Raw genomic sequence first — 27,377 nt, 5'->3', positions numbered from 1 at the left:
GTGTGTCATTCAAAGCCATTGTTTCCTTACTGATTTTCTGCTTAGATAATCTGTTGCTATAAGTGGGTGTTAAAGTCCCCTACTATTCTTGTATTATTATCAATGAGTTCCTTTATGTTTGTTATTAATTGTTTTATATATCTGTGTCCTCCCATGTTCAGGGCATAAGTATTTACAGTTGTTAGATCTTCTTGTTGGATAGTCTCTTTTATTATGATATAGTGCCCTTCTTCATCTCTTTATCTCTTGTTACATGCATTTGCATGATAAATATTTCTCCATCGCCCACTTTCAATCTGCAGGTGTCTTTAGATCTAAAATGAGACTTTGCAGACAGCATATAGATGTGTCTTATTTTTTTGTTCATTTTGACAACCTATGTCTTTTGATTGGAGTGTTTAATACATTTATATCAGGGTAATTGTTGGTATATATGTATTTAGTGCCATTTTATTGCCTGTTTTGTCATTGTTTCTGGAGATTTTTACATTCCTTTCTTGTCTTTATCAATTTTGGTCTTTGCTTTCCACTCAAAGAGTTCCCTTTACTATTTCTTACACATCTGGTTTAGTGGTCACAAACTCCTTTGTCTGGGAAACTCTATCTCTCCATCTCCTTGGATGACAGCCTTGCTGGATAGAGTATGGTTGGCTGCAGATTTTCCTCATTCAGCATGTTGAATATATCATGCTTTTCTCTCTGGCTTACTAAATTTCTGTTGAGAGATCTGCAGCTAGTTTAATGGGTCCTCCCTTGGAAGTTAGGGACTTCTTTTGTCTTCCTGCTTTTAGAATTTTTTCTTTATCACTATATTTTGTACATTTAACTATAATATGTCTTGGTATTGTCCTACTTTAGTTGATTTTGATGGGAGTTCTCTGTGCCTCCTGGATTGGGATATCTGTTTCCTTCTCCAGATTAGGGAAGTTTTCTGCTATGATTTCTCTAAATAAATTTTCTGCCCCCTTTTCTCTTTCTCTTCTGAGACTCTCATGATACAAATATTAGTACATTTGATGGAGTCACTGAGTTTCCCAAGTCTATTCTCATGATCCACAATTCTTTCTCTCTTTTGTTCAGCTTCATTTTTTCCCATTATTCTATCTTCTATATTATTTATTTTTTCCTCTGCTTCCATCCTTGTGTTCACTGCATCCAGTCTGTTTTGAATTTCAGTTATTCCATTTTTCATTTCTGACTGATGATTTTTTAACTTATCTATTTTTTACTATTTTATCTTTTAAGGGCCTCATGAAATCGTTCATTCTTTTCTCAAGTGCAGCAAATATCCTTATGATTGTTGCTTTAAATTCTCCATCAGGCACATCACTTATATGTTTCCCTTAGATCTCTAGCCATGATCTTATCTTATTCTTTCTTGTGGAACAAATTCCTCCATCTTGCCATTTTGCCTACATCTTTGTCTTCTTCTCTGTGTTAAAAAAGCCTGTTATGTGTCCTGCTCCTTGGAATAATGGCTTAATGAAGAAGATGTCATCTAGTGTCCAGACCCTGGCACTTAAAGCAGTGTCTCTAGTGTGTTCTGTGTATACTCTGCTTTTGTGTTTTGACTGCTCTATCTTTCAGGCCAGTAATCTGCAGAGTTTCTCCTTGCCTATGGCAGGTCGTGTTTGGTCCTTGACCAGGGTATGGCGAGTTTTAACTGGGTATGCTCTGTGGTCTGTTTATTAAGTAAGACCTGATGCTACTTACACTAGAGCTGAAACCCTGCAGAACTCTCTGGTTAGGAGACATGGTGTGGGCAGGGGTTTCTGATGTCTTCTGTGGAAGTGGCCTATTGTATTGGGAGTGAGGCACACTTGATCATGAAGGGCCACACTGGCAGAGTACAGGGGTATGAGACTTGATGTAAGCAGGCTAGACATCCAGTGCCAGTGCTGTGCTTTTTACTCCAGTTGGCTTTGCATTTATGCTGAGGGGTGGGAGTGGGAAATGGTGCCAGGGAGCTCCTTTATCTCCAAAGAGGAGTCACTGTGTATGCTGCATCTCAAGGAAGCCCTCCCAGAAGAACAAATAATCTCTGCACTGTATGTCCCAGGTGTTTTTCAGATCACTGTTACACAATGTCTCCCCTCATCGATTGTATGCTTGCCTTCTCTCCAGGAGCAGTGCAATGTCCTCTAGGCTCTATCTCAGCCAAGACTGCTGACTTTTTAAAACTCCAAGCTTTGTGGAGGTGGTGTGGGCAAGGGGCTGTGCTGGCTTTCTGGGGAAGGCTCTCATTATGCTGGGATTGAGGCAGGCTTGACTGAGAAGAGTAGTCATGCCAGAGCACAGGGCTGTGGGACTTGGAGCACGCAGTCTAGTCAGTCTAGTCAGTGGGTGTTGGGCTGAGCTGTATTCTACATGTGTCTCTGCACCTATGTTGAGGGGGAGGGGAGGAAAATGGCACCTGCTGCTCTTTTGTCCATGGAGAGAAATCTCCTTGAAAGCTACCTCTTACAGAAATGCTCCAAGAGGAGGGAACAGTCTTTGTGTTTTATGCATTCTTCAGATCCTGTCATCTCTGCCCTGTTACCCCACTTGTTTGTCTGCTTGCCTTCTCTTCAGAAACAGAGCAATACCCTCAGGGCTTCATCCCAGCCAATCCCCCAACCTTTGAAACTCCAGTCTTCAAGACCCACTGGTAACAAAACTTCATGAAAATCAGCCCCCGTTTTCCTAGCCAATGGTTTTGGGGAAGTGTTCATCTTATACTTGCCCCTGTGTGCTATGCTCTCTCTTGCCTTTCTCTGCTACCAGGGCTTCCTCCCCTGTGATCTGTTTTTTCCCCAAACCAAGTCTCTGCACTTACTACCTTCCTCAACGTGGCCTCTTCTCTCCTTCTATCTGTGAACTTTCTTCGGTTAGACTTCAGAATGATTTCTTGAGTATTTAGAATGACTTGATAGTTATCTAGTTGTGTTTGAGGGACAAAATGAGTCTAGGGTCCTCCTACTACATCGCCATCTTAGATCCCTCCATGATACTTTTTAATTTATAACATGGAATGCAATCAAAAGCATTTCTTCTATTTACACCAAAAAATTATAATCAGCAATCTTATAATAACCCCATGATGCTTTTAAATTTAGGATAAAGATGCTCTTGAGTCAAAGGTTCTGAAAATTCATGTGCATTAGTACCTGGGTGGCTCAGTCACTTAAGTGTCTGATTCTTGATTTTGGCTGAGGTCATGATCTCAGGGTCCTGAGATCAAGCCCTGTGTGGGGCTCCCCACTCAGCAGAGAGTCTGCTTAAGATTCTTTGATTCTCTCTGCCCCTCTCCCTCTGCCCCTCCACCCAACCCCACCCCACCACCAGTGCTCACACTCTCTCAAATAAATAAATAAATAAATAAATCCTTTACAAAATCACCTAGAAGATTGTTTAAGACAGAAAGTGCTAGTCTTGTCCCATGGGATATTATATAGTGGTCTTTGCTGAATATTTGCTGAATCATTACAAAGGAGAGCACTAAAAATGTGAGTATTTCAAGACACTTAATTACAATTCTATTTAGTTAGAAAACAGTCACTTACCAAGGTGAGTGTAGGAAAGGGTATCATTGAGAATGAGAATTTTCTGGTCATGCAGGATTTTAATGATACTTCTAGTTTCTGTCTGGTGGAAATCATAGCTTGTTGTTGTTATCACAATCTCTTCCCCCTCCTTAGAAAAATTCAAGTGCCAAATTCAAGAACAATTTTTAAAATAGGTTTCTATTTCTATATAATAACAGTTTAAAAGTTCTAATTTAATTCATATCTGATTAGCAACATGCTATTATCAGAAGAAACTATACATTGAAGTCTCTAAAAATAAACATGCTTGAGTTTGATATTAAGGATTTAAAATTTTGATTTAAATTTCCTCAAATTTAATTCAGTCATTAAATAAAATCATCGGTAATATACTTTTAAAAAATTAAATAGATCAAAGCAAATATATTCATATTTTTATTAAAAACTGGTCAGCGCAATATTCTTAAGACTTAAAAATTTCCCCAGACTTTTTCTTTTTATGTATTAACTATTTCTTGGTATTCCTGAAATGTGGGAAAGACAGACATAAAAAACTTTTCTTACTCAAAAACTTTCATATTTTCCTTTCATAACTAATATATAAATAATATCTTTATATATTCTGAAGGCCCTTTAAAGATCCCAATTTTTAAACACCTGCTCTGAGGTAAGCTTTAGAGTATAAGCTAATACAAAATATACATTTTTCAGTTGATTAATCCTACAAGAAAGTAAATGTCCGTGAAAGTAAGAAACCTTTTTAAGTTGACCCACTATGTGTTTTCAGTTCCCACCACATACTATTTCCTGTACCTGCCAATCCACAGCATCCTTTAGAGAGAGGACTTTGGATCCTGCCTCTGCAGTTTCTGAGAGCTTAGTTTTATATACTGAACGTGGAATTCCATGAAGATCCAGCTCGCCAAATACCCCTGAAGGAGAAAAACTTCTATTTATTTACCACATAGTACTGAGTGAGGTGCTAGTATAAAATGAAACAGTACATTGATATATTTTAATAAGTGATTGGACATTTTAGAAGGAATGGAATGAATTTGGATTATTTGCTCAGGGCTATACAAGAAGACTTTGACCCTCTGACCCACTTCTAGGAATCTGGTCAATAGAATTAAAGCCCATGCCCAAGGATATGGTGAATAAGGTTGCCTACTATGGTAATATTTGAACATACTGGAAAAATTCTAGTGTACATCAATAAGAGGATGATGGAATAAATTATACTAATACAGTAGGATAATATACTTTAAAAAGGAAGATGGTTATCTATAAATATTGATCTGGAAAGATATCCATAATACATCAACTGAGTAAGTAAACTTATTATCTTTAGTTTGACATGTAAAAACTACTAACTATTAATACTAGTTTCCTCATGATGGGGTAGAATCAGAAAGACATATATTTTTTCTTAATAGTTTTCCTTGATATTGTTTGTGTTGTTTGAAATGCTACTTTTGAAACAAACAAAAAAATAAGCTCACAAAAGCAAATATTTTTCAGGACTGAATTTGTCTGTCTTGGGACATTTACCAGTGGGGAGCTGACTGATTCAATCTGATGTTATTTTTTATGTTCCTCTTTCCTGACTGTCACTGTTTTAGGGACTCTGTGGGAAAGCAATGGCAGCACATGCTTGTATGTATCTTTCTAATAAATATCCATCAGTGTTAATGAATGTGGTTACTACTTAGGAGCAAATAAATGCTCTCAGTTCCTTTACTTTCTAGGCTTAGATAGGAATATGGGCAGCCATACAAATCCGACTGGAAAATATAAAGTTTAGCCTCAGTTACAATTAGATAACTCATAGTAGAGACAGTTGGTTCACAGATTATTAAAACAGTAAGTGGAATAATGTACAGAAAAGTTAGCTTTTAAGGAAAAGGACACCAAAATATGAAGAAGTATGCTTGTTTATATAAAGGGAAAATTATAAAGAAAACCAGATTGGAGAAATAATACACACATTGAGAGATTTATGTTAGTTTTGCAATGGATTGCATTTTAGTTTCAAATACACACAACTATACCTATTTTAGGGTAAGATGTTTTAATTAAAATTTTTAAATTTATTTTTATAACCCTTTAGTGTAAATAAATGTCTATAAAAGTTTCTGATATCATAACATCTTGAACTGATAAGTATTTTAGTGCTCTATGTTTTAAAATAGATTTTCAAGACTGATATGATACTTTTAGTATCTGGAAATATATACCTAAGACCTTTGATCCTTGATTTGGTCCTTCTGGAAGAGTCCATTCTGGAGTAGAATGATTTCCTCTAAGAACAATTTGTAATTCTCCTTTAAAAGGGTTATCTTCCCAGCCAGCAATCAATCTACCTCCCTGCAGTGAAGCAGAAAATTGTTGATACTTAAAAATTAAGCAGAAAAGAATTTCACCCGCAAAAAAGGAATTAGGAAGATACTGGCAGCCTCTAGTGAAAACAAATGAAATCTGTTATACGAAGAACAGTAATCTATGTGAAAGTGACCTTGATTTAACTCTGTCACTTTGGGATGGGCAGTTTAAGTGACTTTTCCAAGGTCAGTTTCAGTAGGTACTTATGGTCAGTGCAGTACCTAAAGCTGAGACCTGCTTACACCAAAACTCGTACCATTTGGACAGATCATGTTTTCTTTTGCACCATGTGACATATACGAAATACACTCTTCACACTTACATCCATGCTATGGCCAAGTAGGGGCCCTCATTGTTAATAATAACAGCTATTACTAAATGCTTACTGATTCCATGCCAGCCATAATGTGTAAGTCTTTATGTCGATTATATCATTTGACCTTTATATTAAACCCATGAATTGCTATTATTATTTTCATTTGATAGGCAGGAAAATTGGTGCTCAAAGTGGTTAAATATCTTACCCAAATTCCCAACTGACAGTGAGGCTTAAGGACTCAGTTGACACTTTAATTTACCTCAAAGCTCATGCATCTAAATACCAAGATATTGCATATTTTTAAAGCAGTAAAGCCCTATTTTTTTTTATTAAGATTTTATTTATTGGGCAGAGAGACAGAGATCACAAGTAGGCAGAACAGCAGGCAGAGAGAGAGAGAGGGAAGCAGGATCCCTACTGAGCAGAGAGTCCAACTCAGGGCTTGATCCCAGGACCCCGAGATCACGACCTGATCACGAAGGCAGAGGCTTAACCCACTGAGCCACTCAGGTGTCCCATTAAGGCCCTATTTTTATCAAATAAAAGCTACTACACACTTAAAAAAAAAAAAGATTGTATTTATTTATGAGAGAGAGAGCATGAGAAGGGGAGAGGGTCAGAGGGAGAAGCAGACTTCTGCTGAGCAAGGAACCCAATGTGGGACTCAATCCCAGGACTCCAGGATCATGACCTGAGCCAAAAGCAGTTGCTTAACCAACTGAGCCACCCAGATGCCCACTTCTACTTTTTAAAAAAATTTGAGATAGAGAGCAACAAGAGTGAGAATGAGCTGGGGGAGGGGTAAAGGAAGAGGGAAAAGCAGACTCCCCGATGAGCCAGGAGCCCAATTCCAGGATCCTGGAATCATGACCTGAGCAGAAGGTAGACCCTTAACTGACTAAACCATCCAGACACCCCTAAACACTTACTTTTAACAGCACTTCATAGCTTGTTTCCAGAACTCCTGGGGATTCTCTAGTAGTTAGACCAAGTTGCGGGTTTAGGTTTACCTAATAGTAATACAAATATTCTACATATGATTAAAAATGGGCAAACTTCACAGTAAGAAGTAGCATGATTACTCCCTAAGGAATATGTAGCCACCAGTTGAAAGGAGAGTGGAAATATGTTGGACTTAATGAGGCTCGCATCTCATAGGTTAGAGTCAATTGGGTTTTTATTCATATCAATTGAATATGCTTTCGTTTTTTTTTTAAAGATTTTATTTATTTATTTGACAGAGAGAGATCACAAGTAGGCAGAGACACGGGCAGAGAGAGAGGGAAGCAGGCTCCTTGCTGAGCAGAGAGCCTGATGCAGGACTCGATTCCAGGACTCTGAGATTGTGACCTGAGCCAAAGGCAGAGGCTTAACCCACTGAGCCACCCAGGCACCCCTGAATATGCTTTCTTGTAATTTTTTTCAGGAAATAGCCAACATCTTAGAATTTGACTAATAAAGGTATAGACCGTAAGACCCTCCCTCTTACCTGAAGTGATATGTAGGTAGCATTCAGAACAATTTTTCGGTAAGAAGACTCTGCAGCTCCCGTGTTATGTTTATCTTCCAGTTCCAGAACTCCCCAAATAACGAGACTTTCCATTGGTGGAATATCTGTGTCTGCTACAACCCATGTTCCTATAAAACAATATAATATAAGAAATAAAAAACAATATAATATAAGAAATATAATTCGTAATATAGCTTATAGATAAATGAAACAAGGTGGGATTGGGAGGGAGACAAACCATAAGTGACTCTTAATCTCACAAAACAAACTGAGGGTTGCTGGGGTGAGGGGGGCTGGGAGAAGGGGGGTGGGGTTATGGACATTGGGGAGGGTATGTGCTTTGGTGAGTGCTGTGAAGTGTGTAAACCTGGCGATTCACAGACCCGTACCCCGGGGGATAAAAATATATAATATGTTTATAAAAAATAAAAAATTAAAAAGAAAAAAATATATAGCTTATAGATAAAACACTGACACCCTTACCAGTGAGTATTGGTTTCAAAGTTTATAACCCTTTTTCCACACAATGACTTATTCTTGACTCTTCCAGAAAATCTATTATCCTTAATATTCACGTTTAAATCCACATAAAACCCAGGGGTGCCTGGGTGGCTCAGTTGGTTAAGTGACTGCCCTCAGCTCAGGTCATGATCCTGGAGTCCCAGGATTGAGTCCCACATGGGGCTCCCTGCTGAGCAGGGAGTCAGCTTCTCCCTCTGACCTTCTCCCCCCTAAGGCTCTCTCACTCTCTCTCTCTCTCAAGTAAATAAATAAAATTTTTAGGAAAAAAATAAAAAATAAAAAATAAATAAATTCACATAAAACCCAGAAGGCTAGGTCTGGTATCCACAACACACTACTAGAATCCATCTCTTCACATTTGCTCTCTTAAGGGGTGTGGCATAGAGGTGCAATTCTAACGCTGTGCTATCTGTCCTAATGTCACAAACACAGGCATTTTGTCTATGTTTATGTACTTACCTTCAGGAATAACCACATTTGCTCCTGGGTGAGGTATAGTATAATTATTTTCTCGAGATGATTGCCAGAAAGAATCATTGGACCATAAGCTGAAAAGAGAAGAGAAATAGTTCCACTAAGGATTACCTTTACATACTTAATGACCATCTCCTTATACTACATGTTTTGGGATGATAGAACGCAAATTAGAGAATTTACAATTTCAGTAAGCAGGCAAGCTAATAAGTACAATTGGTAGAATACACAACACATATGACTATACGTACAGCTTTTTTTTTTCTCCATTAAAGAAAACTTCCTTTTCATCTACAGTCCGAATCACCTTTTCTCCCACTAAATCCTCATTGTGATACCCAGATTTTAGCCAAAATGTAAATTATTTAATATCCTTATAAGGTAGAAGGGTGCCTGGTGGCTCAATGGATTAAGCATCAGACTCTTGATTTTGGCTCAGGAGATGATCTCAGGGAGAGACTAAGCCCCACTTCAGGCCCTTTGCCTAGTGGGGAATCTACTTGAGATTCCCTCACTCCCTCTCTTTGCCCTTCTCCTGGCTTGCTCTCTCTCTCACTCTATCTCTCAAATGAACAAATCTTGAAAGAAAAAAAAAAAAGATTTCACATGGTAGAAAGTGAAAAGAAATTCATCCCTTGTCCTTTAAAGTCCTTACATATGGTGCTACTGCATGGGGGCAGTGAGAGGATAGGGTTGTTCGATTTTGTGAATGGAAGGCTAGAAGGGTAGTCTCTGAACTGGTAAGGATGCGTCAATGAGGTTAATGCCCTGGGCTGGGATCAGGGATGTCATGTCTGCGACCAGGGATGTCATGTCTGCGACCAGAGTGAAGGTTATGCTCATCTGAAACAGAGAGAAAAAGTGCTTTGGAGGAGAAGCAGTCTCCACTTTTCATCATTATACCTTCCAGAAACCACCCCAATGCAAATTGTTGCAAAGAATATTATTATAAAGTTGATGACATTTTCCCACTGGAAAACATTTACAATCAGAGGTTATTTCCAGAACTAGTAAGAAATTTAAAAATTCCATGATACGAATTCTGGAATTCTACAAAACAGTCAATATATAGTTTGGTTGAAGTGTACTTACATTATACATTTGAATTATTAAGTTTTATAACTAAGAAACATGTTAAAATTCATTATAAAAATTTGTTTTACTAGGTTTAAAAGAAAGATTAGCAGTTAATTTAGAATTAACAATAAAACATTATTTTTCAGGAAGCAATTTCCGAGAAGGTTATGTTTAACAATTGTTCTCTTTCTTTTTTTTTCCCTTTAAAATTTCCTACCACTTTTATTTTATTTTTTTTTTTACTTTTAATTTTTTATTTTTTATAAACATATATTTTTATCCCCAGGGGTACAGGTGTTCTCTTTCTAACTAAAAAATCTGACCAGCATTGTATGATTCCATCATTGATTTTATCTAGTTTTTCTCAAGATCAATAGCCTTTCATTCTTATCCCCAACAGCATATGCATGTTATATATTGTTCTTCTTACTGCCCACGGTTATGATCCATAGAGCCTAACACCTCTTAAACAAACCATATGTGTGTTGCATATTAGGGCTTTGTATCCTAATCTTGAGGTACCCATCCTGGATCAAGATTCTGTTTATTTTCACTGATAGCTATCTGTATAATATAAATTAATAAATCCAATTATAGCTATTTCTAGTGAGCAGAACTCATACTGTGAGGGGTGGGGGGAAGCTATATGTTAAGACATATACATTTAGCATACCAACATATTCCTCTATCACATCCTGGTCTAGACCAATCTAAATCTACCATGTGAGTACATAATAAATATTAATTAAATTTTCAATAATTTTATCTACCTTAGACTATATAAGGACTTTTGGCCAATAACCCTGATGACATGTCTCTCTAAATCTTTTCGTGAAAAAAAAAAAAAAAAAATAAAGTCTTTTCAGGAGCCTCCCTCCTCTCTCCACCAGCCCTCTGTAATACTGACAGAGCAGCAAAAGTGATCTTTCCAAAATGTAATTTGGAGTACATTGCTTCTCAGATGAAAATCATTTAAAAGCTTTTTCTATTTCTTAAGACTAACTGCCTGCGGGACGCCTGGGTGGCTCAGTTGGTTAAGCAGCTGCCTTCGGCTCAGGTCATGATCCCAGCGTCCTGGGATCAAGTCCCACATCTGACTCCTTGCTCAGCAGGGAACCTGCTTCTCCCTCTGCCTCTGCCTGTGCTCGCTCTCTCCCCCTCTCTCTCTCTGATAAATAAATAAAATCTTAAAAAAAAAAAAAAGGCTATCAAGCTATTCAACAAACTGCCTGCATGACCTGACTGGTCTGATTTCCACTTGTTTCCAACACCATTTCCAGGCCACTCTCCTCTGCTCACAGGGGTCCAGCTACGCTGTTTTCTCTGTTCTTGGATATGCCAGACTCTTTCCCACAGCAGGACCTCTGCCCAGGATGCTTTCTGTGCCTAGCACCTTCCTCCCCCACCCTTCACATGGTCAGCTCTTCCTCACCCTCTGGGTATCAGCTGGAATGTCCCCTCCTGTGAGAAACTATCCCTCATCACTGTACCAAAAGGAGGTCCCTCCCATACTACTCTCTCCCAGCTGCCTGTCCATTTCCCTTATAACTTTTATCACAACTCACACTCGTGTGCTTTTTTTCATTTACTCTTTTGTTTCCTTGCTTGCTTGTGTTGGCGTCTATCTCTTTGGTTAGAATGGGAGTGGGATGAGTGGGACCACATCTGTGTTGTTTACAATTGACCCTCCAGTGCTCAGCACAGTGCCTGGGCCATAGCAGGTGCTTAAATATTTTTTAATGATCAAATTAATATATCAAAAAATTCAATTATTATCCTTTTTTTAAAAAATATTTTATTTATTTATTTGACAGACGGAGATTACAAGTAGGCAGAGAGGCAGGCAGAGAGAGGAGAAAGCAGGCTCCCCGCTGAGCAGAGAGCCCGATGTGGGGCTCGATCCCAGGACCCTGGGATCATGACCTGAGCCGAAGACAGAGGCTTTAATCCACTGAGCCACCCAGGTGCCCCTCAATTATTATTCTTATGTACAATAGTTACTGCTGTATCTGTATACTTTGGAATGTAATTCAAGTAATAAAAAACACTTGAGTTGTGTTTGATGCATAGAAGCGGGTTATTATGTGCCCACGAAATGTTAGCTTTTTTCAACACAATTGCTATTTTTATGATTACCATTTGTCCCTAACAGATACAAATATACATCAGATCAGGATCATACTTTTAACGGCCTTAAAAGACTAGTACCAACTCTCACATGCTCGTTCCATGATGTCTGATGATTACTATAACACAAGATAGAGAGTGATGTTCCACATGATAAAGATAAAGGGTTATATAAGTTTCAAAGATAGAAAAATCATTTTTAACTGTAAGAATTAACAGATATTAGGGGATCATACATTCGAAACAAAATTAAATAAGTTGTATTATGAGATTTGGCCCTGACAGTTATTGTAGACAAAAAGACACTACCTACTAAGAAAGGATTGGATTAATGAGATTTCATTTCTCTTGCTCTTCCGGAGGTGTCACCAAGAAGTTCTGTGATCTTGGATAATTCACTAAAGGTCACTGACTTCAGCTTTCTCACCTTATCATAAGAGGATTGGTCTAATAGTCCATATCCAACATTCTGCAAGTTACTAAGATTACCGGTAACATTCACACAAAACCTTTTGTGAGATTTTTTTCCATTTTCTCATCAGGGTGGCTATAAGGCCCATGTGAAGTACTGAGTGTGAAAGCGACTTGTGACTTACAAGGCATTGTTCAGGATGAGGACATTATTTTCTCACCCAAGAGTGACATGTGAAAAGAATTCTGTCAAGTCCCATGGAAGGTATTAACAAACAAAAGGCCTATATACTTATATGTGGCTGGTCGCTTCCTGGGAACTGGTTTTCTTGATGGGGGGTGTACAGGAAAGCAGTCCTGGAGAATGCAGCAGTAAGCTTGGAAATTAATAACCACATCTTTCGCATCAGGATCCAGGGTCCCAGAAATGGGCTGGCTCTGCTGAACGTCATTTCGTCCTGACACTGAAAGTGAAACAATTTAAATTAATATGATGATGAAATGTAGACAAAATCATGGCAATTTGAAAATATTCTTTAGAAGATAACTTGGTAGAGGTTCAAATGTATGGGATATGTATGAAAAAATTCTGATGAAAAGCACATGTCTTATTGAGAAGCACACAAAATGTCCTGACCAAAAAAAAAAAAATTTTGGAACTCAAAATTTATTCTTGAATATTTTTTAGTTCCGCCAAATAATAAAATGCTAAAACATGAAACAAAATATTTGACAGCTTCCTTTGTACTCATTTCCCCTAATTTTGTGAAATAAATGTTAGGGCCATTTGTAACCATGTTGGCATTATCTCCAAACATAAAATGTAAGCTCTTTATTCAACTCAAGGTCTTTTTCAACATAAATTTAATCTCCAATCCTTTTACTCAGCAAACATTTCTTGAATCATACTATACAGAGGACACTCTATAACATATTTGCCCATTAAGCAATTTTTCTCTTCCTTCAGACAAAGCATTGGATAAAATAATCACTTTTGCCTAATGAATACATACCCAAGTAATATAGAGTACTTGTGTTTGCTTCAAGGTGCCAGTCTCCATTCTTGCTAGTATTCCAACTCAGCGGATTTGAAGAGCCATTCCTCATGTCAATAACTTTAAACATATCAGGATTTTGAGTGAAGTTATGAGATACAATTACATAATCTTCTTCCTAGAAGTGTTTGCCCCCAAATATGATTTTATATGTCAATATCCTGCATAACATACATTAATTTTGATGACATATAATTAGCCCTTATATTTAGACTCAAGTTTTGGTGTTAGTTTGTCATCCTACTTTCATATTTTGTTTAGCAACATTTTATATGCCTATGACAAAAATGCTAACTCTATCTGAAGGCAATGATAATCTTTCTGTACACACACACGCGCGTATTTGGAGAATGTTTTATTTCTGTAGTATTTGAAAAGATTTAAAACAATGCTCGGTCTTATTCTTGGATGTACATATGCAGTGTAAGTAGAACACATATGGGGATGAAAACACCCAGTTCCTTGGTGACCACTGGAGGTGGAGAGTGGGGAATGCGATAGAGGGGGCCATAGAGGGGGCTTTCATTTCATCAAAAATGTTTATTTCTCTAAAAAAAAAAATTAGGGATGCCTGAGTGGCTCAGTTGGTTGAGCAGCTGCCTTCAGCTCAGGTCATGATCCCAGCGTCATGGGATCGAGTCCCACATCGGGCTCCTTGCTCCGCGGGGAGCCTGCTTCTCCCTCTGACTCTGCCTGCCACTCTGTCTACCTGTGCTTACTCTCGCTCGCTCTCTCTCTGACAAATAAATAAATAAAATCTTTAAAAAAAAATAAAATAAATAAAAAAAATAAAAAGTAAAAATTCAAAGAATGTTTCACAGAAACATTTACAGAATGATCATTTATAGAATGATCCAGATAGAGCTCGGTGGTGGGCACACCTATGACAGGAATTGGCCGGTCATTGTCTATATTTGGTATATTTTAAAATACAAATTCTAAAGTCCTTACCTGGTACCTGGAATATCATAAGCACTCAATAAATGTTAGTTACTTTCATGGTAATAATAAGAGGACCCAAGCTTAGTATTTGGGGGAATATGGCAAAGATATGGCTTACATCTGATTCCTCACAAAGTTCCTTTTTTTAGCTTGCTTCTTCGATTTAGGGTAGGTCATGAAGTGTGTGAGGACTTCGACAGGTCAGCATGTGAGGCAAGCACATTCTGGGCCTAACAACTGGTCTAAGGATAGGAAGTAGGCTGCATTCGCATAATATACAGTCATCATTATTAGAAGATGAACTTTATAGCTCTTTGTTTACCTTAAATCCATAGAATGTTGATGTATAGGATATATTCGTTATGTGATCTACATCTTTAAAATACCAATTAATGTGCTTTGCATTTGGAATTAGAGCCATCCATCCAGACATATGAGTCAGTCGTTTCTTCTGAAAGGGAACAATGCTTGTGCCTGTAGCAGAATATAAAACAAACAAATAACAGTGATCTCCACCTCTAGAAAATTACTTTTTTTTTTTTTTTTTACAAACAAGTGCAAATGGGAAAAATTAGCCTAGTCTTTGGAAGTGTCTGAAGAGGTCAGAATAGCATTTCATTACTATGTTCTAAATGTCTTTGTTAACTGAAGGTTCCAATGTTTCATATTACACTTAACTGAAACATAAAGTGCCTTCTCATTTGGAATTCTGAATTGAGATGAAGTCTTTATTGCTTGCGGAAGATAAAATTCAAACATGATGATTAGTGACTACTATGACAGAAGTGCTTAAATATATTAACACAATTCTTTAAATATCATTGATCTAAAACAAGATTGTTATTCTTTTAAGAGTGTTAATTAATTCAGGATGCTTGATTTATAGGGTATGCAAATATAAGTTCTAATTCTTTATTAGATTCTCCGGTATTTGTTGAGTTTATCAAAACCCGCATGACAAGTTCTAATAGAAAGTTTTAATTTGAAGCTCTTAAGAATCTAGGCTACCATCAGACTTAACCACGAACACTGGCCATGACACCCTAAGGTTTGTGAATGACAAACTTGCAACCTAAATTACTTGTTATGGGAAAAAACAAACTACTTGATTTGGTAACGCTTTGTTCATGAAAGCGTACCTGACAACTTCAGGTAAAGATTTGAAAAGATTTCTTACAATATAAAGAAGACATGACTAATTGCCCATATTCTTTTTTTTTCCCCTCCATCCCCTCTCTCTTTTCATCTTTGATTGACTTTCATGTTAAATTTGCAAACTCTTCCCTTGCAAATTTACAGGGAGGAAGCTAGATGAAAGATTATGAAATAAACTGTCATTCTTTTTCTTTGAAGAATAAGGCAAAAAAGTTCCAATATCAAGGAGGAACAAATTTATTAATTCTTAGGCTCATGAATTAGCATTATATTTAGAAAGACCATGAGCAAAGACCTTAAAAATATACAGTTCCAAAAGACCTGCCAGGTACGAGAGCTATGATTAGATTCCTCAGTAAATATTCATTTCTTTGTCTGTCCTTGAGTGCAGAGTAGACATCCCTAACCTGTTGATGTTGGTGATGGGACAGTCCTAAACATCTGAGAAGTATTTGCTGGATGAAGCTTGCCATCTTGAACCTCTACCACTGCAATGAAAAGAGCCTGCCCTGGGTCGCTGGCTCTCCGTTCAGCCTGCGCTCTGTAATAAATACATGCGGGAAACTGAGGGAGGAGCAAAGCCCAGTGGATCCTCACCTTCAAGCACAGCATCCTATCTGAGCACAACCAAAATCAACCAATCCAGTCCTCAGACATGAGAGTGAAAAACAATGATTGTAGGTTTAAGCTCTTCAGTTTGGGGATAGTCTGTCATGAAGCAACAGCTGACTTACATAAGAGTTCATGAAAATCATCCAAAACCTCCAGAATTTGCTCTACATTTGGTAGAACCAAATTCCACTGAAGTTTTCTGATGCTTGGAATTATACTTTAACCTGAATTTGCTTGATAATTCTCTTTTTGTAAGTAAAACTAATTGTGAGGTGCCTGGGTGGTTCAGTTAAGCATTCAACTCTTGATTTTGGCTAAGGCCATGATCGCAGGGTCATGATATCAAGCCCCACATCAGTCTCCCTGCTTGCTGGGCATGGTGCCTCTGTTCTTCTGTCCCTTCCTTCTCATGCTCTTCCCTTCTCTCTAAAATGGATAAATACATTAAAAAAAAAAACCTTATTGTCATTTTTCATAGTTATTTGTGTTTCCTTAATTTTTTCAGAAGCACTCATTTTTAGTATGTTGATTTTAAGCATCTTGGACTGAAATCTGAAGTTGATATTTTAAAAAAATATTACTAAGAATAAGTGTCTGAAATTAATCTACCATCTGGTCTATAATATCACTAATAGTACATGTCTCAAATTAATTTGCCATCTGGCCTAACTTTACAAAGATATTCATAAAGATACATATATTCACACATATATACATAAAGCTATACACATCATATGATCATGCATGAGACACTTTGATAAAATTATCTAAAGTTATATATAAAGTTATATGTCCAATCTTATTTCCCACTGTTGTAGTATATTTGTTCAATTTTTGATTCATTTAATATACATATATAAAATGAAAACAAGTGTTCTATTTTTTCTGTACTAAATCATTTTATTTGGCTTTAATGCAGATAAAAAAAGAGTCAAATATTCTCAACTATGAAAGCTGTTTTATTTTTTATGTCACACTAAAAAGAAAAGTACCTGGAGTGATGTTTTCTCTACTCTGTAATTTGGTCTGAGTACTACAACTAATTCCATTGCAATTCAATAGTTACTGAGTTCCTACTATTTGCAATGTCTTGTGTTGAGTTATGTGGGTGACAGGAAGATAAATTTATAGATCTTTCCACCAAGGTGTTCAGTTTAGTAATTAAATAAAAATCTTTATTCCTGAAAGGATCTGGCAAAAAGGCCCAGAGAGACTTTACAAGAAAGCTACAATCTCATAAATTCAGAAGTATTAGATTTGCCGAATCAAAAATAAAAACACAAAACTTCTCTCTAAATCATCACTACTGCCACCACTAATAACAACAAAAAAAAACTCCAAAATATTTAAAATGTTTAAATATTACTGCTTAAAAATTAATTGTGTAAGGTATATATCTCTCTTATCTTGCTGTATATTTAAAATAATTTACCCAGGGTGGTTCTACATTTCTGATATATTATCTTACACTATAAAATTATCTTAGACTGTTTTATAAAAATCTAATGTTCAATCTATTCACAGGTATGTCATAAAGTATTTGGAGATATGATTGAAAGTCTTATCATAAATAAGTATTTTATAACATAGTAGTGGGAAATACTAACATACTACCTCACCAGATAAAATAACATCATTTGCTTTTGATGTTTTGGCTCCTTTTAGTTTTAGCCTTTCAGAAAACTTTCACAGCTACTGTGCTTAAAATACTGTTTATTGTACCATAGTCTCTAAAAGTTTAAGTAATGTTGCTCCATTCTGGACATCTGATTATCGGAAGAAAAGAAATGGCTGCTAGGTTCATAACATGAAGTCACCGAGGCAATGAGTATAACCATTACCCAGAGAGTAGGTGTATGTCCCTTTCAATTCATAGGAGGAAGAAACTCTAGTAAGAATGTTCTAAAGCTAACTACAATAACTGATAACATCATAATAAATGATAAAAGAGGCGCTGCATACTTACTCTTTTTCTTACAGATTCATTGTTTGCCATACTCCATGAGTTTGGACAAAAGGAGGCAGAAGAAGAAGCAAGGCAAGGAGGAATGTGAAATGAGCTACTTCTTCCCCCGACTCTCTCCCTGTGAGGTTGTAGGGGGTTCTTGGTGGGCTCCTGCCTCTCTCAACCAAAGGGCCATCCCCATTTACCTTCCTTGTTTGGCTGGTGCAATCGCCAGATAGATCATGAGTAATGACAGCAAATTAATGCAACTGAGTCTGGTAATGATGTCGAGCTCATCTGGTATTCCAAGTACGGTATCGTTACTGAAACAGATGAGCAAACCGGCAATCCTTGGTACCTGGTGTATAGCTACTGACCTAAGAAATGCTCCCTCATCCCATTTCAATCATCAGAGATAATCAAAAGGGTCTGCCTCCACTGGCAGGGATGATGGTATATCTTATCATCTTGCTCCAAGGACGATGTCAACTTTCCTACTCTCTGTTGTAATATTGTCTGGAGGTTTCTTGAGCAAGCAGAACACTGTGCTGGCTCACGTATTTACTCAATACTCTTTACATGCCCATTTGGGGGTGTGTTATTTGTTTCCTGCCTGGTTACTGACTGATACAAACATACTTTTCCCATGTTCCAACAAGTGACCGACAACTTAAAAAAGATGATGATGAAAATAGAAAACCATATTTAAGTCAGTAGCTTCTATTATATTATATCCCACTTACCAAAAGAGTCTGAGAGAACCACATCCTTTTCAAGCAGAGATACCGGAGAAGGTTTGTTGAATGCCAAGCGGTGGAAACTGACTGAGGTGTCACAGACAGCCCCCGGGAACCCAATGCTCCACTCAGCTTCTTGAGTGCAGTGAGAAGGGTCCAGCAGTGAGCTGTGTGGAATGACGGTGTGTCCTCTGTGACCTGGGAGATGGACATAACAGCATGTTTCCTATATCATGTAAGAAAACTAAAAAACAAAACAAAACAGGATCCCCAAATCTACAACATATAGCTACTGTGACCCATAGCACCAGTAGCAAACTCTAAAAGTCCTGGTGCATTTTGCAGGGGGGTGTTTGAAGGGTGAGGTCAACATGGGACAAGAGGACCCCATGCAAAGGCTTTGTAGTGGACTCTTCAGTCAGGGAGCCAAGTGCAAATGCAAGAAAAAAACGGTATTTTAGGAGGCTGCATTTGACCATTTGGGTCTCTTCCAGCAAAGAATGTCTCATCTGTGCCTAGTGTTGACCTATATCCTCAAATCACTCACAAAGTTTGGTACTGGGTAAGACCTGTGATTCATGTGCATCTGCTTTGACAATTCAACTCTCTGTGTTAACACAAATATGTTTCCAATTTATCAGAAATCAGAACATAACATTTACCTGTAAGGGAACCATCAACATCAATCAGTACCGCTTCATGTTCCCATCGAAAACCAGCCTTGTTTGGTGTGTGAAAATACTGGATGTCAACAAATTTTGCACTCCAGCCTCCACATCTCTCATTACACACTCCAGTGATGGACGTCACTCCCAAAGCTACACACTTGGGACGGTCAAAGTTCATAAATTGTACAGATGATACAGTCAAGCCTTCACTAAATGGGAGAATAAGGCCTTTCCTTGTGCAAAATGCTGACCCCATTCCCAGTTCATCGAGATGCCCAACTATTTTGGCATTTTTAATCACTGCTCCATTGGTTTCACCCCATCCTCCAACATAAGGAGCCAGAATCCTCTTGGTCTCAATTCCAGCCTCAAAATTATTTACCATCACAAAGTTACGGAACTGAAGGGCACCTCCATTGACCCATTCGGCTCCTTTTTCACAGTTCCAAGTAGTCAGCGAATTAAATATTGCAGGCACTGGTACTGTAGAAGTACAAGCTCCTGTTTCCATGGGGAAATATTCTTCAAATATCCACAATCCAAACCAACCTTGAGAATGAACAGTGTTGTTAAAGAATTCTCCAAGAGGAACTCTTTTTTGGCAAATGTTTCGGTCATAGGATGGCCCATCAGGGTGGTTATTCATTCGGTACCAAAAGCCAAAGTGAGTACCACCAGCAGCCGCATTGTGTCGTATGGTGTTGTTTGGGTTCGTTACCCAAAATGCAGCCGGGGTCACATCATCATTCAGAAGACTTGTACTTTGCTGCACAAATACTGCCAAGTTATACTGCAAGATGTTGCCATGTTCAATACCGTCTTCTATAAAAAACGCTCCTCCCTTGATATCATATATAACATTCCGCTCCACCAGCAGGTGATGTGTGTTATGGATGGTGATGGCTCTGTTATAGGTCTGGTGAATTGCACAGCCTCTTACATAAGAGTTAAACTGTAAATCTCCAAGCAGGTGCCAATGTATTGGATAACGCCCCAACCGGAAAGCCTGGCCAGCATGGAATATCTGTCAAGCCCAGAAATCATAGCTATTTAGTGATACACATAGACTCATAATGTGCCTGGCTTCTGTCTTCTTTTTTCAAAATAATCTCCAATATAATAATAATAATAATAATAATAATTAATACATTTATATCTTCCATAGCATTCACATTCATCATTTGAAAATGTTGTGTGACCTTCAACCCACATTCTTTTATTCAATATATAGCAGCCCATACTTGTTACCAAATGAATGAACAAAACTCACCTTTGGATCTTCTGCTTTTCACTTCAGTCTATTACTAAACTTGCATGTTTAGCAATATAAAACCTCCCAAATACTTATTTTTCTCCTTCACTTTGATTCTTATATAATAATCAGAAACATTGCTTGAATGTTTGCCATGTGCCAGATATTGTGCTGTGTTGTGTATGCATGATCACAGCTGTCACCATGGTCCTACAAGTAGCCAGTGATCATCAACTTCATTTTATAGATGAAGACATTGAAGTTCACAAAGGCCAAGCATCTTGTTCATGGTTATAAAACTCCATTCAAATCCAAGGTGGTCTGATCCTACATTTGGTGCCATTATTAACCACTGTGCTGTGCTTTCTTTCAATAGGTCTACAGTCTAGTAATTTAATACAGAGGATGTCAGTGTCTGAGTATGTGTACAAGTGTGTGCATGTGCGTGTGTGTGTGTGTGTGTGATGATCCCAGAAGGTTAGGAAGTAAGATGGTAGGGCACCTACTTATTTTTATTCTTCATCTAAAAATTTAAAATTAGCTATTATTAATAACCTATACAAAGATTGACCCTGGCAACCTCACTCAGTCCATATCTCAGATGTCACATCTGTGTCACATATTCTAGGAGGAAGGGAAGTTTCATAAAATACAAATGTGGACTCTCTCAGCCTCAATATGTTATTTGTAGTATAGGTGTTCTCAGCGTAATAGATTTATAGATTTTTACTATCCCTCTCTCTCTCCTACACTCCCTCCCCCTGCCCCCTTCCTTCCTTCCTTCCGACCTACCTATCTTCCTTCCTTCCTCCTCTCCTAACTAAATATTAACAAAAAAGGGCTCAACTCTGATTATATAGACTGAATATGAGTAAGATACAGAGGAGCTCCTAATCTCTTGGGGATAACTTGCATATTTATTCATTTACTTATATGTTGGTTCAATTAACAATCAGTTGAGAACCTGTTATATGCCAAGTACTGTTTTAACCACATGAGAATCAGCAGAAAGCCAGAAAGACAAAATCTCTGAACTAATTGAATTTTTGCTCTAGAGGGAGAGATCGAAAATAGATATGTCAGGAGTTATGAGTAAATAAAGGAAAACAGGATTGGGCAGTTATTTCCAGTAAAGGTGGTGAGGAAAGGCCTCTCTTAAGAGAGAACCCTTGAGGAGACACCGAGTGAAATGAATGTGAACCACACACGCATTTGGTAGAGGAGAATTCCAAGCACAAGGAAGAGCAAAGGGAAGGAACCTGAGACAGAAATATGCCTGGCATGGTCAGTGGATATAAAGAGGCCCATGTAGCCAGCATGGCATGAGCTAGGGGTAGAATCAAAGGAGGTAAAGTCAAAGACCGGCTGAGGGACAGGTTGTGTGTGTCCTACGGGAAGGACTTGTGCTTTTTGTTTTAGGTGTAATAAGAAGCCATTAAACAGAGGGCAACAACATCTAATGTATACTTAAAAATGTTCATTTGGTTGTGGTGTGGAGATTCTGCTAGAGAAAGGGTAGATGTGAGATGATGACTTAGGAGAAAATGACAGTAGTTAGGTCAGCGGGGACAGTGGCTTGGGTGGGGATCAGGTAGCAGCAGTGGAGAGAGATTCGATGCGGGTCCTTGCATTTTTTGGGCAGTGTGGATAGAACTTATTGATGAATTTGATGCGGCGTGTGAGAAAAACAGAGAAACAAAATTTTGGCATGATTAAATGGGTGAATAATTGGGTGTTTCAAAACTGCGTGTTTACTTATCCATCTCCTCTGCCAGATTATAAGCAGCAGGTGACAAATAGCAGGTGTTCAGCATTTACTCATTTATGGATAACCTTTGGCAAACCATCATGATGTACCAGTAACGCTTCTTACCTCGACATATTCTATTCTCCCAGTTACCATGTTAGCACCAGGTATAGGAGCATGAAACATAATGCAGCCTCCAAACTGGTCACTTCCTATTTCCTCTCCAAACTTGCCTTGGAAGCATGTCTGTGTAGCAAATTCACCTTTAAAAATAATTTTTAAGACGACATAAAGAAAAACCATGGCAAAAATCCTCTCATCATTTTAAGATTTCTCCCATACCTAATTACATCTTTTTATTCAGGTATCGTTTTAATCTCATCCTGGGACATAATTATGGGCGTTCATATCATTGCCTCCTCTAAATAGCAAGCAAGGGATGTACCTTGTCTTGTTCCCCTTTGCATTTCCTAAAGCACCAATTACAGAATCTTTCAAAGACACCAAATAAATATTTGAATGGTTGAATGAATACTGATAAAGGTATTTTCTCTTATCATCTCTGAAGCTTTGCCCCAAGATTTCGGAATTAACATAATGCAATCTTCTATTCGTATAGCCCTAGAATATGCATTTTGTCACTTAATTCCTATAACTGTCGTAAGTGGACAGAACAGGAAATATTCTTATTTTAAACAGGATGAAATGAGGTTTCATGAACTGGAATCAGAATGTAGATTATTTGAAACAATTATTTGACACTGAATCCAGGGAGCCTTGCTTCATTTATCCCATCGAAGGAAAGGCTATACTTAAGCTCTTCTGTTTGTTAGTATTTGACAACATACTGGATTGTAATGGTATTAGTTACTACATAAAAGTATCTATCTATCTACCTGCATCCACACAGGCACACACAGAACTGTGGTAAGTTAAGCAGAGCTATGTTATCAGTTCTATCTAGTGACAGTTGAGTGGAAGAGACACATGCCACTTCAGGACCAAAGTAATTAAGTGCTGTTGCCTGACTCCCTGGCCATCACATGACTTCTTCTGTCCCAGAGATTATGGAGACTTCTTTCGAGGGGGAGCCTGGAGAAGCCCAGATCTTGGAATCAGTACAGTGAGCATTTTGGACACATGCAGCATGAATGAGAAATAAATCTTTCTCATTTGAAATCACTGCCATTTGGGGCGTCTTTGCTTAGTCTGGCAGTTTTCAACTGGGGGTGATTTTGCTCCCAGGGACCGTTTTTGCAATGCCTGGAAACGATTTAAGTTGACACACTCTGGCTGCTAAAATTACCAGTGTCAAATCCATCAGGACATGCTGGAATTTTGTTATTCCACTCCACGTTGTCAGATCCTCTTATTAAAATATTTCTTGTAAGAATTCCGACTTCGGCTCTCGCCTCGAACAGCGTTCCATCAGGAAGTGTGACAATGATTCCTAAGTGTGTGTAATTTAGCGGATCAGTTAGCATTATCTCTGTGCCATCGGCAGAGACAGATGCGATGGTCCTTTTCTCATTCTCTCGTTGACTGTGTCTGTAAAAATTTTAACACAAAAACTTTCAAAATTAATCTAAATCAACATAATCTTGTTTTAGTGCATTTGCTCTTATGGTCTTTAAACACTTCATCTGTAAAATAGGACATTTTAAAATGTCACATAATATTCTGAAGAGGAATTTGAAAATGGTCTCTAAGTCTTTCTTAGAGTAACTGAATACATTTTACAAATGAATTTCAATTAAATCAGTATTTTCCAAGTGCTATCGTTGTTCAGAGAACTGTACTAATTCCTATAAAGTATGCAAAAGAACTATTCATTTATAGCTTTGAAGATCACACCTAGTGGTTCTCAACTGAGGACGATTATATTCCCCCCGCCCCCCAAGAGACACTTGGCAACACCTGCACACTTTTTTGCTTGTCACAAATCAGGAGGTGCTACTGGCATCTTGTGGAGAGTGGCCAAAGATTTTAGAAACATCCTTTAGTACACAGGCAGCTCCACACAACAAAGACTTGTCAGGTTCAATGTGTCAACAGCCCTAGAGTTGAGAAACCCTCACAGAGGAAGCCACTGCAGGTTCCTGAGAAGGGGAAAGAAAGGACTGAGGAAAGTTTCAGAGGTCTCATTTCTACTACTACTTCTCTCTCTTTCCTTTTTTAAAAAGATTTTATTTATTTGTTTGTTTATTTATTTATTAGACAGAGAGACAGCGAGAGAGAGAACACAAGCAAGGGGAGTGAGAGAGGGAGAAGAAGGCTTCCCGCCAAGCAGGGAGCCCACCACAGGGCTTGATCCCAGGACCTGATCTTGACCTGAGCCAAGGGCAGACATTTAACCACTGAGCCCCCCGGTGCCCCTCGACCACTTCTTCAGTACACTTCCAAGTCCAGCCACAGCCAAAAGTTTTATCAATTCTGTAATACTCATTCACATATTTCATTGTTCAGGAAACATTTACTCTATGTCCCACGTGTTTTCTAGGCACAGAGCTAAGGAGGCCAAGTAGAAGGCGGTCCGACTTTCAGAAGACCGTGTCAGTGCCCAGTGGTACATTATCTGCTGCAGTACAGGTGGTGCAAAGGAGGTAAGCTCAGGGGAGTCACTTCTGTGTCCTCCTGACATTCCTTTTTGACTCTTTTCTCCCTTAACACATCTTTTCCCTCTTTTAAACATAAGTTTAAATGACGAGGTCACAAGCGAACTATGTGAAAAGTCACCTCTCTCGACTTTCCCAGCCCTTCTTCTGGCTTCCCAGCACATTCTTCCCAATGCCCTGTCTGGGCTCATTTTGACCCCACTGCGGTCCCCTCGCATCTGCCACCGCCGGCCTGTCTGCTGCCCCACCCTTTCTACTACCTGGCTCCTCCTCCAGGTAAGGCCCCTAGAGATGAAGTCATTCTGTAGGCTGAGCACTTAGTACAGTACCAGGCACAACTCACTAACAGTGGTTGATGGATTCAATGAATTAATGCAGAGTGGATTTGTGAGGGGGAGAAAACAAAGCAATGGAGTGTGGATGGGAAGGTGATGTCATATTCCAGGTGTGAGGGACAGAGTCTAAATTAAACTGAGAGCAAGGAAAGAAGAAAGAGATGTTGCAAGGGCACAACCCAAAGAACCTGGTGATGGGTAGGCAATGAAGGATGCTGGTTGTCAGAAAGTCACCGAGAAAGTTTTTGTGAAGATCGAAATTGGACTATAGGGGTTTAAGGGAAAAAAATGGATAACAAAAATGCAATGAAAAAATGGGCATAATATTAGGCAATTTTTTTCCATATTCATTATTTTTAATGTCCAGCGTTTATAATACGAGGGCCAGAGCTCTTTCCCCACCTCAAGTTTATAAGTTTTCGATTGGCTTGTGAGGCCAATAGGGATACTTCTTGTCTAATTTGGTTTCTGGGAAGGCTTCACTCAGGTCCTCAATGGTCATCTGATCAAACGGAATTATGTTCCTTAGCTTCTCCAGCTGTTTTTCGTATGCCACAATCCTGGCCTTTGAGAGAGACAAAAACTCAGCACAACTTTTCACATCTTCTTTTTCTTCAGCGTCCACCTGAACCGTGTATTTATCCTCTGGCACAGGAATCTTCAGTGCATTGAACTTCTTCTCAAAGTCATCTACCAAGCCAGCCTTCGCCACATTGGCCTTGTAGTAAGCCCAGTCGATAGCAGGGGGTTTCTCAGGGAGAGTAGCCAACTTGGAGGTAAGTGTCTCATTCCAAGATTTCAGGGAGTTAGCAATGGCCTTCTGGATTCAGGGTATGATCTCCCCAAAAGCTACCCAGTCAATGGTTTTTAGAGCAAGTTTTCACCCAGCCATCTTGAGATCCTTCACCGACCCCGGCTGCCCAGAGTCCACAGCAGCAAGGAACGGAATTGGATCCAATATTAGGCAATTTAATATATATATTTTTAAAGACAAAATGGGTGGCACAGTCAGTTAAGTGTCTGACTCTTGGCTTTGGTCATGATCTCAGGGTTGTGAGATCAAGCCCTGAGTCAGGCTCCACACTTAGCACAGAGTCTGTTTGTGACTCTCTCTCCTTCTCCCTCTACCCCTTCACTGCCTCTCTCTATTAAAAAAATTAATAATAATAATAATAAATCTTTTTTAAAAATAGAAAGATAAGATGAAAGTGGCTAGAAAGGATAGGAGAATAAAGTTGTTTTTCATGATAGTAAGTGGATGGAGAAACCCACAAGACCTAAAGATCTAGGTAAGGAATTGTGGGGAAAGGAAGCCAGGGGGAGTTGAGGATGAAGGGCACTGGAGCTAAGGGTGTATCAATAGTACAGGATCTCACTGGTAGTATAGAAAAGGGGTTAGGCTCCCAAATTCTCTTGGATTCAGATGATACAGAGATTTCTTTAGAGAAGAAAGTTCTGCAAAGCATCTTTCATGTTGTGTGCACCTAGAAACACTTTTCCTTCCTTTGTAATGATATCTAACATTTATTTTTAATCTAACATTTACATAGCACTTACTTCGAGCCAGTTCTACTCTAAGCACTTATACATACTAACTCATTTAATTCTTACAATAATTCTGAAATAGATACAAAGAGCATTCCAGTTGTCCTGAAGCACAAAGAGCTGAAATGATATGGCTGCAGGACTGTACGTGGTCTTGCTGGAGGTGGACCTAAACTGTCAATTTTAGAAGGAGTATTCTCGGCCACTTACTTTACAATTTCTCAGATACGACTTACAAATGAAATCGTGAACAGCAAGTTAAATTTGGTGGGAAATTTCTTAATTTTTGTTTCTTAAAACTGAATACCCCTCAGCTAAATTCTAAACTTACCCTCTTATTTCATATAGGAAAGCTATAAATGAGAATTCTCTATTCTATTAGTAAGCCCTGTCATTTTGCTGCTTTTTATTTTGCCATTATGT

The 27,377-nt window shown here is 38.4% G+C and overlaps 1 protein-coding gene and 1 pseudogene across 1 annotated transcript in view; both read right to left on the bottom strand.

The window, feature by feature from the left end:
- The window catches only part of PKHD1L1 (PKHD1 like 1), a 157,202-nt gene that overhangs the window by 45,386 nt on the left and 84,439 nt on the right, over positions 1-27,377 (bottom strand). The window contains exons 47-58 of the mRNA XM_059395052.1: positions 23,766-24,007; positions 22,586-22,722; positions 19,455-20,484; positions 18,799-18,990; positions 14,666-14,817; positions 13,360-13,519; positions 12,639-12,810; positions 8,717-8,805; positions 7,715-7,863; positions 5,762-5,891; positions 4,338-4,456; positions 3,543-3,672 (exon numbers count right to left, since the gene is read on the bottom strand). Coding sequence (XP_059251035.1) covers positions 3,543-3,672; positions 4,338-4,456; positions 5,762-5,891; positions 7,715-7,863; positions 8,717-8,805; positions 12,639-12,810; positions 13,360-13,519; positions 14,666-14,817; positions 18,799-18,990; positions 19,455-20,484; positions 22,586-22,722; positions 23,766-24,007 — 2,702 coding nt within the window. The remainder of the gene's footprint in view (positions 1-3,542; positions 3,673-4,337; positions 4,457-5,761; positions 5,892-7,714; positions 7,864-8,716; positions 8,806-12,638; positions 12,811-13,359; positions 13,520-14,665; positions 14,818-18,798; positions 18,991-19,454; positions 20,485-22,585; positions 22,723-23,765; positions 24,008-27,377) is intronic.
- Positions 25,760-26,301, bottom strand: LOC132013244 (ATP synthase subunit d, mitochondrial-like; annotated as a pseudogene).

The sequence above is a fragment of the Mustela nigripes genome, chromosome 3, assembly GCF_022355385.1.
Source record: "Mustela nigripes isolate SB6536 chromosome 3, MUSNIG.SB6536, whole genome shotgun sequence".
Classification (NCBI taxonomy): domain Eukaryota; kingdom Metazoa; phylum Chordata; class Mammalia; order Carnivora; family Mustelidae; genus Mustela; species Mustela nigripes.
This window is presented reverse-complemented; position numbering and strand designations above follow the sequence as displayed.